The 14,892-nt window shown below is 35.3% G+C and overlaps 1 protein-coding gene across 1 annotated transcript in view; it reads right to left on the bottom strand.

Moving 5' to 3' along the window:
• The window catches only part of ADGRB3 (adhesion G protein-coupled receptor B3), a 477,442-nt gene that overhangs the window by 263,807 nt on the left and 198,743 nt on the right, over positions 1-14,892 (bottom strand). Inside the window, exons 5-8 of the mRNA XM_026844073.1 lie at positions 11,260-11,424; positions 7,367-7,531; positions 6,359-6,523; positions 39-140 (exon numbers count right to left, since the gene is read on the bottom strand). Coding sequence (XP_026699874.1) covers positions 39-140; positions 6,359-6,523; positions 7,367-7,531; positions 11,260-11,424 — 597 coding nt within the window. The remainder of the gene's footprint in view (positions 1-38; positions 141-6,358; positions 6,524-7,366; positions 7,532-11,259; positions 11,425-14,892) is intronic.

The raw sequence follows: 14,892 nt of genomic DNA, 5'->3' as shown, positions 1-14,892 counted from the left end.
CCTTTTTATCATCATATAATTTCAAAGTAATACTGTACCTGTGGCATTGAGAGGACATCGATTGAATGCCATGTCCCCAGCTGGGGTCCTTTTCCACACCATTGACATCAAATAGTCTTCAGGACATATTTCATAAGGTGCTGCCATTCAGAAATGAGAATTTAAATACAAATGTTAATGTAAAACAGGTGTTTTATATCAGAAAAGTAAGTCTTCAATCTTGTCCTAATTCTTCTCGAGATGTATATGCTAACATCATTTGGTTTCATTTCAAGAATGAAGTACAAAAATGAAAAAATGCAAACCCTGCCATTTCTCTAAAATATCTCTGTGACCATATTTTTTTCATATAGTCTATGTCTTTATTCTTCTCAGCAAATAAACATTCTTTAGGTTGTAGCTGCAATGTTAATAGGTTTGAATCTTGTTGCTCTATTTTAATCAATAACATTAAGCATCTATCAGAAGATGATACTTAAAATGTGATGCTTATCTTACACTAAAATTTTAAAAGATTTTTTAAAACTTAAACCATATGTGAAAGAAACTGTTCTGAAACCACAGTTGAAACATTAAATGTGCTAAAGGTATCAAATGAGAGTTGTATATTCTGAAGGCCAAAAAGCAGATTATTTCTTTGAAATGTGTTTCAGCACAAGTTGGTAATTAAGCAAGTATAGTCAATAATGTGCAACTGAGTGGCTGTAAAACAAAATGGCCTTTTACTGACTCCTGTAATATCATTCAAAATGAAAAAATATTTTCACAATTTCATAGTAACAGAACTGCATGGTGAAAAAGAAGTTTCTGAAAATGCTTCGAGTTTCATTTTCACATGACTTACATTCCTCTTGCTCTTTGTATTTTTACTGTAGATTCCCAGTTTATAATTTTTGAATAAATTAGATTAACACAGCAAACATCTGCCAAAGTCATCTCACAACTGAAAAGTACTGGCAAATGCTAGTTAGTGAAATCTAGTTTATTCCAAGTTCAACAGAGAAAAGCCACGAGTTATTTAATATTACATGTATTACATGAAAATTGTAACCCCACTATATTACAGCAAAGTGGTTACAAAACAAGAAAAAGGAAAAGAGAAAGGAAATTCTACCACTATAATAGATGTGGTGATAAGGCAGAAAGCAATTCAGTGATTCACCCATGGTTGCATGGGAAATCTCTAGCAGAGGCAGGAAGGGATTACAGCTTTTGTCCATCCCATTACCTCAACCATAAAACTGTCAATCTTCCCTGGTTTGTACTTCTGCTAATGGAAGAGTGAGGGGAGTAAGGGAACTGTGCAGACTTTTGCACAAAGCTGTACCTTCTCTTTGTGGAGGACAAAGAATACCTTGCAGATGGCTCAGTAACACTAATATGAATCACAACTGGGCAGAAAAATTGCTAAATTTGCCTCACCATCAGCATTCCTGAATCATAAAATCAAGACAGTTGGTGCTGCTAAAAAAGCAAGAGTTCCATTAATGGCAAAACCCAAAGTTGGTTATATTCATAATCTAGAATACTAACACTGTTTCAGACATACTCAATAAGTGAATACATCAGGCCAGTACTACAATGGGGAAAGCAGATTTTGATAAACATACACCAGCTGGTGAATAAGCGAATGCAGTTACCATCCTATTATGACCTTAAACGTAAAAGAAATGTTCTGATTTGGGGAGTGTAAATTAACATCATAAAGAAGTAATACTATAAATTACACAAATTTGCTAAAGCTTAGAGCTCTAAGAAATATATTTGTCATGCAGCTGTGGCCATTTTAAATGCATTGTGTTCACTAATCAACACTTTAGGTATTGATTCTCAGAACAAGAACTCTTACTTCCCTTCAAATACTTAATGTTAAATGTGGTTTTGTTCTGAAAAAAACACATACATGCATATATATGTGCACTTACTACACCGTATTTTCTCTTTTATGCTAGCAAGTAATGGGTAATATCAAAGATTTCTGGTTTATTTGGAAGGGTACTACTTGTGTCTTTTTGCATCACACTTTTCAGAACTCAAGATTATGTTTTAACATTAGCCTAATGCCAGAGAATCTGTGCACCTGTGTGTTGTGTTCAAAGTAAAAGGCATTCCCAAAATGCAGAGTTATCAGGAAAGAGGTGTGGGAACAAGTCAGACTTGGAAGAGGTATCACTTTGCCCAGGCAAAGAAGTTTTCCTGGTCCCTGGCTGACTCTGTACCTTGCAACACACTGTACAAATACCCTGGATCAAGGAATACTGTGCATGAAACCCAAACCAGTTCTTCCCAAAGATAAAATGTATCTGGCAGAGCTTACTAAACAGACATCCACCCACATTAAAGCATCTGCGAGGCTCCAACCCATGTTGCCTATGGAGACATTACAGTCACGCTGGAGTGGTAATATATCTGAGTTAAAAATCTTCGCTGGCCCTGCTGGCTCTGCTCAGGACCAGTTCAAGTATTTCTGTAACTATGGCACAATTAATTCATAACACACCCACACATAACTGTGAGTTAGCTGTACAAAATCATAGAGAATTGCTAAAAGTTAGAAGCAGACAGCAAATACTGAGGTAAATTTGCTAAAATTGGCAAATAGAAAGCATCTCTTTCACTGATGATGTGATTCAGCAATGTCTTCCCACACAGAGCATGTACGCAAATTTACCACATTATACCCCAGTGATGATAGGCCTGAATTCATCCCACATAAACACAAACACTCAACAAATTCAGTGGTCTGGAAGCACAGTCTTCCTCTGACATTAATGGTGAGAGGACATGCATCTCCAAGAGGCAATCAACCCACCTGGGATCTGAGGAAGCTCTGTATAACACACAGACAAAGCAAGAGACACGTACATCCTCACAGAGTTTATGATCTACCTAGGCAGCTAACAAATATGTGAAAGGGTCACAAAAGGGTGAAGTGAGTTAGCCAACAGCACACAGCAGCTCACAGATGAAGCTAGAACTACAGTTTCTCTCTTAAATCCTAATTCAATGCCACAGGCAAAATGATCTTAAACAAAGGCAATAGAAAAAAGCTTTTGAATATCTTGTAGAATAGTGTTGTAATCAGAGACAAAACAAATCCCAATGGTTTAATTTTATTATTTAGTTGTTGACAATTGTTTGAATCTTCCCCCTTCTCATATTCTATATTATGTAGCTAGTATTGCCTTTGAAGAAACCTTCTACGTTCTGTAAGAAATTGTTAACTAGCTTTTGGCAGCAGTTGTGCACTGTTATCTGTTTATTAACAAACAAGGTAGTTTATCATTATTTTCAGTAATATTTTGGTCAAAACAATTCCTATTTTATGTTTTCTATGACTGACAATAGGCTTATGAGAAAAATATTGAGGATCTGTTTTGAGTAACATCTGGGTAAAGCATAAATATCTGAACATGAATTGAATTATTTTAGAATTAAATATTATGAAATCAAGTATTTCTGGAAAGTGATATTGTATTATTGGAACCTAATACAGTCTTAAAACTGTCATAAGAACATGGTCCTATTTTTAAAAAAACAAGTTTACAGAGGTCTTCTCTGAATAATACTGTACTTTGTTTTCATTCCTCACATCTCCTAATTTTTACTGACACATTTGATGGGACTTACCTTATTTCTCTTACACATTTCTCTAAAATAGTTTCTCATCAACTTGCCATGTAACTCCTTATCAGTCATGGATTGCAATTTCTTTTGTTACCTATCTGTCTCCTTTATTTCTATGAGACAGACCTATTGTTCATTCATCCTGTCTAAGTTTTCCACAGTGATTCCTGCATGGCTAGCTGCTTAGCCGATCTAGACTTTGCACATTTGGGATACAACAAGGGAGCAATGACTGAAGACAAAATATCTTCAGATCTTTGTTTTTCGTTCCCAGAATATTATACAATGGAAGAAAACAAACACAGTTTTTAAATTTATAATTGTGAATAGAAATAAATCACAAAGAAAGATATTCAACATTTGTCCAGAAACCAAGCCATTTGAGAAACCAACTCTCAGATAATAGTTCTGAGGCTGCCTTGCTTAGCACTGCTTATATTCAACTTCTAGGACTGCCTGATGTAATTCAGTCCCTGCTCAAGCTATTTGAAAACAATCACTGGTTGACTATGAAGAAAATAATGAATAATGTTCAGATAATGCTGAACTCAAACTACAAAACATCCAGTCAAGATTTTCAGTCAGTCAAGTAAACAACTCTGTTTGCAAAGTATCTTATTAACAGTGGCCAGCATCATAGAAAAAGGTTTTATTATCTTTTTGCTTCCACAGATTAAAGTCAGATATAATTTGATTTTCTGTAAGTCTATAGACCTCTGGGTGATACAAACAGCTGCAGCTTCATCCACTTTACAGATATGTTATGCAGATCTACAGAGCTGAGGATCTGGTCTTACACTAAGGAAAAGCAATGCTAATATAAGAAAAACAACAACAACAACAACAACAAACATTTTAGTCCCTCATATTTCTCAATTGCTTACACAGAAAAGAAACCACTGAGACATAAATAGCTTTTGTAAGCTATTTTAGGTCTATAGAATTTGGTTAGACTTTAAACATCTCTCTGTATAGCACTTTTCAGTTTTGCTTGGTGTTTATAAAATGTAAATCTCTCTATAATTTCATAAAATTTTGGTAAATTATCCACTGTCAACATTTAAATCTGAGGTGCTTTAGTAAATGTCAGTCTAGAAACAGAAAAATTAAATCTGTTATTAATGTATAAACTTCTGCACAAGTATAGCTTCTTAAAAGGTGCTTTAGGTTATGGCTTCTATAAGCATACTGATTCTAATCTGGAATTAATCAAGTAAATAAATAAATTTACCAAACAGCAAATAAAGCTCTGTGTGCATTTGACTTGTGAATACATCTGTAAAATATTTTATTAACAGCAGGTGGCAACCTTTGAAAATTGGACTGTAGCAGCATGATTTTACTTTAAAATATACACATGCAAATTATTTCAAGAATGGTTCTATAAGCAGAAACTGGTTGATCTGAATGTCTGCTTATTGAGAAGATTCACACTAACTTTCTGTGCTGTGCATTTAGAGAGGAAGTCTGCATTACTATGGAAAGTATAAATTTCTTAGGAATCCAATACAAATACTGTTTTGTATGGTTTTTCAAATCATGAATGTCATATTAAAATTAAAGAGATCATTTGAGAAGTTAAATTTGGTTAACTTTTCCAGTATAGTATTATAACTTTATCACTACCAATAGTCCTTTTGTTGTTCTTTGACTGCAATGAGATTCATTGTTCTACTGTACTGCAAATACTTTGAAAACTGTTCTTTTATGGCTGTCAAGGGATAAGTATGCTGCCTATGAAAATGTGGGCTTTGATAACATAAAATTCACATCTGACATATTTCCCATTTCCTGACCCAAAGCATCCCTGCCATTTATGTCCTTTCTCTGGCTGTCAGTGAATATAGCCATTGAAATGTCTAGAAGTCAAAGAGATTGCTAGATTGATTTTTGCTGCTTCCTGGCTTGCAGTTTAGAACACACAATTTCCCAAGTGAACAGCTAAAACATCCTATACTACTTACACCTTATTTGTTATTTTACACCTATTCAACAAGGCATTCTTTTACTTTAGGATAATGTGTCTTTACAGATAAATATGATCAGATTCACCAGCTGTTCTTGTTTATTCATCATTTTTGAAAAAGCTCAAAAGCACACTTTTATTAGCTTTCAGTGGGAAAGACTTAAATCTGTTGGAAGGGCAAAGTAAAAAAGTCTACAAAGAAATATATTTAAACATTTTATTAAAACAGGAAAGATGTGCTTTTTTAATTTTAAATTACTTTTCTTCGGATTTAAAATGTTGCTCATGTATTCATTCATTCTATACAGTACAGTAAGGTTCACTTTCTCCTCTACTGCTCTGGAATTTACCCCAAATATATTACAAAGGCATCTCTGGATAAAAGGAATTCCATGATTTACAAAACCAGCCCTGATATTCTGAGAAACAGTTCATTCAAAGAGAGTTTCTGTAGGAAACTGCTGCTCCAAATAATATAGATGTACCTAGGCAATGCAATATATTTTTCCGATAACTTCCAATACTACGGTATTTTGATTTATTTAAAACATGATACATTGCTCATATATTCAACAGGGCTAGTTTATACCTAGCTGCATAAACACAACTCTACTAAGCAAAACATCAGTGACTTGTCTAAAGCAAGGCCAAATATATCTCTTTATGGTTATTGCTCTGTGGAAGTTGAACTCGTCTTTCCTAAAGATGACCATTAAGGTAATCCATACTGTATATTAAATAACAGTGATAATATTTGCATCTCACCAGGACACCTCTGTTCACTGCACCGTCTAACTTCCTCTCCGGTTCCTTCACACTGTTGCCCAGTCACAGCAGCACCTTGACAGATCCTTATCCGCCTCTCCCAGCCACCGTCACAGGATTTGGAACAGCCACTCCAGTGGCCCCACTGGTTCCACTGGCCATTTGCTGTTTGGAAAAATATAATTACAGTTGTAACATAATGACAATCATAAACGAGGATAGACAGGTTATTCTTTACTTGCATAAGAGAAGAAAGCCCCTCAGATAAAACTAACAGTGACAGAAGTGGCAAATGTAGGCCCAGGGAATATGGGGAAGTCTGTATTTGGCTCCTAAATATGGGATTGTTGTCTAAATGATGTGCATCTCAAGATAAAATAAAAAGAATTGGCTCAAATAAGCTTTTACTTAAGACTGCAAAACAGACATTGTCCCTTTTGTATTTATTTTATATACTTGTATAATGCGGTGGTATGGCAATGATACACATTTACAACGTGCATAAGTACCCTTTAAAAAACTAAATGAAAACATTTTTGCATGTGATATTTTAGGAGCTTGATTTTTACATGCTCTGACAGTGCAAATGAGGCTTAAAAGTAGGTATAAATGTAATTTACCCACCCTGGAAGGCCGCTTTTATATTGCTAGAAGATCATGAAGTAATCTCAGTGTAAAAGAGAATCAGTTCATACACGTTCACTTTCTAGGTTCACAAAACACTTTATGAAGTTTTTTGACCTTCAACATATCCTTCTAAAACTGCTGAATGTCCTTAAATGGTGATAAACCCAAAAAGCTGATATGCAGCCCATCATGCAGCCTTTCCAGATGTATCCTTTCCCTCTGGAGGCTGCTGCTCTGCCCCTTTCAGCTCGCCAAGGCCTGTGGAGGCCTGGGAGCCTGCTGGCGTACTCCCAGTGCCAGGCTCAGAGCTACTGGCCAGACTGGCCAGTCTCCTGAGCAGGAGAGGCAGAGCTGCAGCTCCCTGTGCCAGTCGGTACTCACCGGTGCACTCGGGGTTATAGCACTCCCGGCTCTCGGCCCAGGGCCCTCTGCACTCGGAGCCGCCGTGGGCCGCCGCTGTGCACTGCCGGCTCCGTTGCTGGGTGCCATTGGAGCAGGTCACCGAGCACTGGCTCCAGGAGCTCCACTCCTGCCACTGTCCGTCAACTGCCGCAGCAGGCACAAAAGAGATGGAGACAGCAGAGTTACCACCTAAGCTGGGCAGGGCCTTGTGGCTTCCTTCTAGGTTAGGGAGTTTCAACTTAGGCCTGAATGCAGGCTCTTGGACTGGGCCTAGCCTGAAGACACTTGATTTCTTAAGCAATCAAACACAGAAACCGCCATTATGAGCCACTTTAAAATAATTTATATCTGTTTTCCTTTTTCTTCAAGTGAAGAATGTTTCATCTCCTTTAATTGTATACAGATATAACAATGGATAAATTATGATTTTGCCCACATACAATACAAGGCTTTATTAAAAAGACTAGTCTTGTCTTTTTAGGCAAAAGCAGGGGCCAATCTTGTATCATGTGAACACTGAGCCCTTCAAAGTGATTTGTTACAGCTGCGGAGATCACTCAGATGGGTCAGCTTATAAAATTCTTAGTCCTGACTCTGAAATTTGGTTTCTCTAGTTGAGTAGGAAAAGGAAAACAGTAGTTACCACTTTGCCTCACATACAGTCTCTGTTCTCTATACTTAGAATCCTGAATATACTTTTATCATTCATCCTCCTTGTAAAGTATATTATCCCAGCTCTTCAACATTCTTTTGAGATAAAAAGTAGTACAAAAATGGCCTGCCTTCCTCCTCAGGTCTGCTTCTGTGCTTGCATCTTGCATAATCTGGAGCACAGGTTGTATGAGGAGTGGCTGAGGGAACTGGGGGTGTTTAGTCTGGAGAAGAGGAGGCTGAGGGGAGACCTCATCGCCCTCTACAGCTCCCTGAAAGGAGGCTGCAGAGAGCTGGGGATGAGTCTCTTTAACCAAGTAACAAGTGATAGGACAAGAGGGAATGGCCTCAAATTGCGCCAGGGAAGGTTTAGACTGTATATTAGGAAGCATTTCTTTACAGAACGTGTTGTTAGGTGTTGGAATGGGCTGCCCAGGGAGGTGGTGGAGTCCCCATCCCTGGAGGTGTTTAAGAGTCGGGTTGACAGAGCGCTGAGGGATATGGTGTAGTTGGGAACTGTCAATGTTAGGTTAATGGTTGGACTGGATGATCTTCAAGGTCTTTTCCAACCTAGACAATTCTGTGATTCCGTGCTAATCTTCTTTCTGAATTTGTCAAGTAGAATTTTTAAACAGTATAGAGTGATGAGTTCTGTATTTAGTATTTTGTATTAGCCCATATTAAGTTTGGATGAATATTCTCATGAGTAAAGGTTTAAGACTGTTATTTTTTTTCATATTTCATACAGTTTCTTGAGGTAAATGAAAATATTAAAAAACCCAAACCAATAAAATATATAAACCAATTAAGTTCTTATAGCAGTAAAAAATTATATGGTCTATAATATATAGGACTAGAGAGTATTTTTGAAAATGGGTTAGCATTATGAAATGTGCTATTACTGATTGTGCTAATTCAGAATCCTGCATTCATGCAGACTTCAGCCATCATCAGTTCCTCACTGCACCTGCAGTTACCCAATATAAACTCAATATGTAGGTTGTAATACAATTTTGATTAATACTCATCCTTGAAAACCTGCTTTTATAACTACTATCACTATAAAAGCACTACCACTGAAAAAGACAAACTTCACTTGGCGCACTTGCCAGCCCCTGATTTCAGGATTCTTCTAAAGGAGCGTTGGAATAGCAGCTTCCTACATTGATGGTGTCAATAATTAGTGCTTTAACGCACAGTGTCTGTAGGGGTACATCACTGTTTAGTGAAATACAGAGGTGAACTATTTTACTGTTGTCTGACAGTAACCACAGAACATTTCTATCATTTCAAAGATACTATCCTTATCTCAACAACCAGTGAATTAAAGGAAGAGAGTTTCTGAGGCTAAAGTTCTGTATTAAATATTCTGTGTAATGCCTGGTTGTGAACCACTTCTCAATGCAGATGCCTCTCAAGATATGAAGCTGCACCCTGATAATTTATTCAGCAGAGAATGGAAATCTTTCCAAACATGGAAGCTAGTTGCACTCATTAATCATAAAAGCTTTATGTGAAGAGGAAAACATTATGGAAATTACATTTCAGTGCACTCTCTTCAGTTTTATTCATTACTATATAGTATTATTTAGGGTAGAAAAGATCGAATCAATTATTGTCTTTGGAGAAAACTCATTCTGTAGCTTCTCATATATATTTCATACATCTCCCTTCTTTATCTTTAGGAGCAAACAGCATGTGAGTTTATCAGAAATACCGTTAAAAGACTAAATAATTCAATATGAAGATTCTCTTATAAAACTGAACATTCAAATTACAGCAAATCTTAACATTCAGCAAAGATTTAAACTGTTACTTTTAAATGTAATTAGTATAAAACTTCCTCTGGTGAAAGGCATTTAGGTACAATTGACTATTCAAATTCCAGAATTCTCAAATAAATGCTTATTTTGACAGATTAGGTGTAATATCTTCTGTGTTTCTTTGCAATACTGAACTGAATACATTAATTTATTCTCTGCTATTTTTATTTGGCATTTCTCTTGTTGTCAACTCTTCTTCATGCTCATACATCATGTTAATTACTTTTGTGTAGGCACATGTAAAATTGCACAGCTGCCAACTTGGCCAAAAACTGGATTAATTCAAAATTTTTGCAGCTGCATTCAACACTAAAACTTTTCCACAAATTTTGTCCTAAAGTTGGAGTATGCGTTGCTGAGCAGAAGAAAAGCAAAATTCAGGTTTCATAAAAATCCAAGAAATTTAATTTTAATTCTGTAAGGGCAACCTTCACACTCTCAGACAGAACTCATGAAAGAAATTTCTCACATTACAGCTACCTGCCACTGTTCTAATACCTAAGTATTACAATGAGTTCAATAATCATAAGTATATATAATCATATTTATGTTTATTGAATTTGCTGTAATACTTAAGCATTATTTACATTTATATAATACTTAGGTATCACACACACACATATATAAACACATATATATGTATATACATATACATATACACACATACTGAAGATTTTGGTCAAAATTAATCATAATCAAAGAACAAAAATTTTAAAATCAGTTTTGAACGAATGTATGATTTTTTTTGAGTTAGTTTCAATTGCAGTGAAGATTTAACATGAGTCTACACAGTGTTTACTGTTAGGAGTAGTTTTATGAAAGTGGTTTAGCAACTAACTCCCAGAAATGAGGCACTTAAAATCCATTTCATAAGGGCTTAACTGGGATTCAAACAATGCCCTAGCTTGTGTCAGACTTTCTGCACACATGTAAATAATACCCATTTGGAATAAATAGCAATTAAAATTTTACAGTTTCCCAACTATGTTTGTTGTATGATAAATAAATAATTAAAGTGAACCTCTAAGCAAACATAATTCAAACAGATATGGTGGACACAAACTGTGTGACCTCTGAATGTCTCCCTTTAAGCCACACTCAAGAAAACTGTTTGCCTTTTGGTTCTCCAAGACCCATCCTGAATCAAGATTTCCTACACAACATACTGTGTCCTACAGAGAGTATCTTGAAGAAACTAAGAACTGTCTGCTTGTGTAGTGTCTTGAACAGTTACCATCCTGATTATATCCTTTAATCCCTACAGTCACATTTATGAATGATATTACTCCACCTACTCTGCATAACTTTTTTTTTTCTGTGTGCAGAGGGCAATAAAAGAAATCAGAACAACGCACATTGAATGCACTGTAACAAAGCAGAGTTGCTATATGAGCTCACCAGGGCAGAGTGCAATATTGCAAGGTTTATGTTGTGTTTCAGGTCCATCACATGATCTTCCCCCATACTGGGGAGGTATACATGACCTTGTCCTAGTTCTTTGGCCTCGACCACATGTGAATGAACACAAACTCCAAGGTGACCATTCCTCCCAAACGCCATGTACTGCAACAAACCAAACAGATTTTAACCAGAAATAGACACAGAAGTAACAAAAGGATTTCAAAATAAACAAGATCAATATTTTAAATGGGAATTACTTTGCCAGTTTCAAGGAAATCAGTACATAAGTAATCTTCAGCATTTGCAAATAAATCCTTTATAAAATTTAGCTGAATTTAATTTTAAAAGTATATTTTCTCTAAAGTATATTTAACTTCGAAGCATTTTCTCTAATCTTTAAACTAATCTCACTGCCACATTTTCTTTTCATTCATTATTTTAAGAAAGACGGCTTTCCTTTTCTGAAGTTAGTTATGGTATCTTTGGTGCTGACGAGATAGCCCTGATTTTCGGGAGACTAGTCTTTGTGAAAATCAGGCATGTACAATGATTTATTTTATCAAGGCAGCAATAAAAACTTGAAGCAATCAAAACTAAGCTTTCTTTTGAAAATATAGGAATAAATGCAATCATTTCTTACTGTGTCACCAGAATAAATCGCCATTTCCTTACAATTGTTTCTCTTGTTTAAATTCTGGTGGAAACATGGCAGCACATGTGCTTGGTTATTCTCCATGAAAATTCCAAGACCACATAAGCAAAAGAGGTTTGTACTATTTCCTTACATGAACATATTAATTGATTTAACATACACAGTAATACATGCATCATTCTATCTTAAAAAAATATTCACCTGACAAACTACAAACACCTTCAGAAGTACACAATAAATTACAAATGCATAACAATATTTTTATATACAAGTATTTAATAAAATTTATATAATCATAGAAGATGCATCTTTCTCTACCTTAAATTTTTTCCACTGTAGGAGAAACTAATATACAATATTTATATAAGCTTATATACCATATGCATTTCTTTTTCAGAAACAATTCAACTTAAATTTTCAGAAAGTTTTCTAATATATGATAGTTAAGAATGTAGTGGTAAAACAATTCCATACATGCACTGGTAAACCAGTTCTTTATAAATTGAAAAATACTGCAAAACTTTAGTTATTTTTCTTCTGCTTAAATAAAAACAGTTGCACAGGTTTAAATTAGGCTTTGTGAGAACAGGAATGTAGTAATGAGAGCTGTAGTAATGCTGGGCATTTAAGAGAAATCCATAGACTTAGTACCCAGACTGAGCACCACACCTGGTATCACATAACTGTGTTTCTGCAACCCTGTCTGTTTGAAGGGTGTCTGGAGGGTGATACAGTGTATAACATCTCAGTGTATCATTGGTAAAGATTCACAACATTACAGAAGAGATTTGCTGGTTCACTTTTTTCAGCATTGTGAAAGAACGTCTTGTATATTGGTTTCCTTTGCCCTGAAGGTACTTATCACCTGCCCGGTTTCTACGAATAAAACTCTTTTCTTGTAGGGTTCAGAATAACATTTCTTGGGGTGAAATTCAGTTGCCAAGGGTGTAGAAGAATGTTCAGCTTCCTGGCATATTATCAAAAAATCATCAGTAAGATCAAGGGGAATTCTGCATTTAGGAAGATTCTATTGCATTTCATTAAAAGTAAGGAAAATTGTCATTTCAGATGCTATGCTGAGGTAAAAAATTTGTTAACTAACTTCTGAGAAATTGTACCAAACAGAAAATGTCAAGCTTCATTCAGGGAAGATTTAACCCACTAGATAACAGCTCAACTGATGAAAGATTTTTAGTTGGTCACATACAACTGGTCAACAAGCAAAATAATTATTCCACATCCTACATGGCCAGCTTTTTAAAAATTATCTTCTTCTAAATATCACATCAATCTGCAATATATTAGCAAAAAACCCAAACCCCAACCCTCAGGAGCATTCCAAATTAATGTTGAATTGACAGATTTTAGTCTAGTTATTTTAGAGAACTTAATTAACCGTGACATTTTGGTCAAAACCAGGAAACCTAACTCTTCTAAAACTAATAAACTGATGCCTACATCTGCATATAATCCCTTACATTTAATCTTTTCTCAACAGGTAGTATACTTAGACAGGTATTATACTCTGATCCAGCCACATGATCTGAAGATATTTTTCTCATTGACAAAAGAGTAGATGCTTATTCCAGACATATTTCTAAGACTTCAAATGTTTTATCATATGAGAAAAATTAATGAGAAATAAATTTCTCAGATCTGATTCCAAACAGTAGTCAGTAATAACAATGATAGAATTTCATCTCCTGATATCACAATGGTTCATTAAGATATTCAGGTGCAACAAGAAGTTTAAAAAGCACTAAACTTAGCAAACCAAAATTAATCCCAATTAGAAAAAGATTATTCTGTAAAAAACAATAACTTAGAAAGGTCTTGACACTAAGTAGACACAGGCTGAGGTTTTCTAGGGTACATACAAGTTTAAGTCTATTCTTTAATTTGGAGTTTTGATTTGATGCTGTCAAAATATTACAAGTTAGTTGTTTTCATTTAAAAATGACAAAAACATGTGCTGAGAGGCTCTTTAAAGATACTATCTTGAACCAAAAGGTGGTACATCTCTTCTGATAAAAGTGACTGCATGTTAGCAGCAACACAGAATAATTATTTTGTGATTTTGGATCTGAACATAAGCCAGAACAAAATGTTTCACTTTGGGTGGACTCAAACTCTATCCTATATCTATTTGTGGTTTTCAGTAAGCTGTGTCCAAAATCATCTTCCGTGACAAATTTTAGCTCATTAAATAAAAATTTCACAGTAACTTCTTGTATGTATATTTGAAACTAGTACATAACTAATAAAGTCAAGGATAGAAAAGGCATAACACTAGGAAAATAACCAATGTCAGTAAACAAATATCCAGAATAATTAATCTATTAAATGTATTACAGAAGTGTCCAGTATTATCCAGATCAGCTTTAAAAGAATATCTTGATTTCAAATTTCTTACCTTTGAATATTTTTTCTGATATTTCATTTACATATTCTTTCTTTAATAACATTTTCTAAATGCAAAACACCCTATAATATCTGATGAATTATAGCCAGATGAGCTATGCCAAATTACACCAGATGGAGAGCTGGCCCACAGAGGAGTTACTGTTTTCTATAACACAGTTTCAGATGAAAGATTCATTATTTGGGACAAAAATATACAGATTATTGCCAACTTATCTGTTAAAAAGATTGCTAGCACAATGAGTTTGGATTACTGCAGAGCATCTTTCCCTTCTCTCTGCCACTCTGTGAACCCAATCATGTTGAAGTGAACACCCACAGTGTTCACAATACCCAACTGCTGTGAAGTGGGAGGAGGCGTGAGGCCATGCTGGCCTTCATCCTACAAGCATATTTTGGGAGATTTTTATTAGGGTTTAAATGCTTTTGATTTGTTCAGCTTCAAACTGAACAGATATTGGAAAGCTATTAAGGCCACTGATGTTTCACTGTGTTACTGGTCCAGTACTGTTTAATATCTTCATCAATGACATAGACAGTGGGATCTAATTCACACT

The sequence above is a fragment of the Athene cunicularia genome (genome assembly GCF_003259725.1).
Source record: "Athene cunicularia isolate RWA chromosome 3 unlocalized genomic scaffold, athCun1 chr3_part1, whole genome shotgun sequence".
Classification (NCBI taxonomy): Eukaryota; Metazoa; Chordata; class Aves; order Strigiformes; family Strigidae; genus Athene; species Athene cunicularia.
The sequence above is the reverse complement of the archived record's forward strand: the minus strand, read 5'-3'. Positions and strand labels throughout refer to the sequence as shown.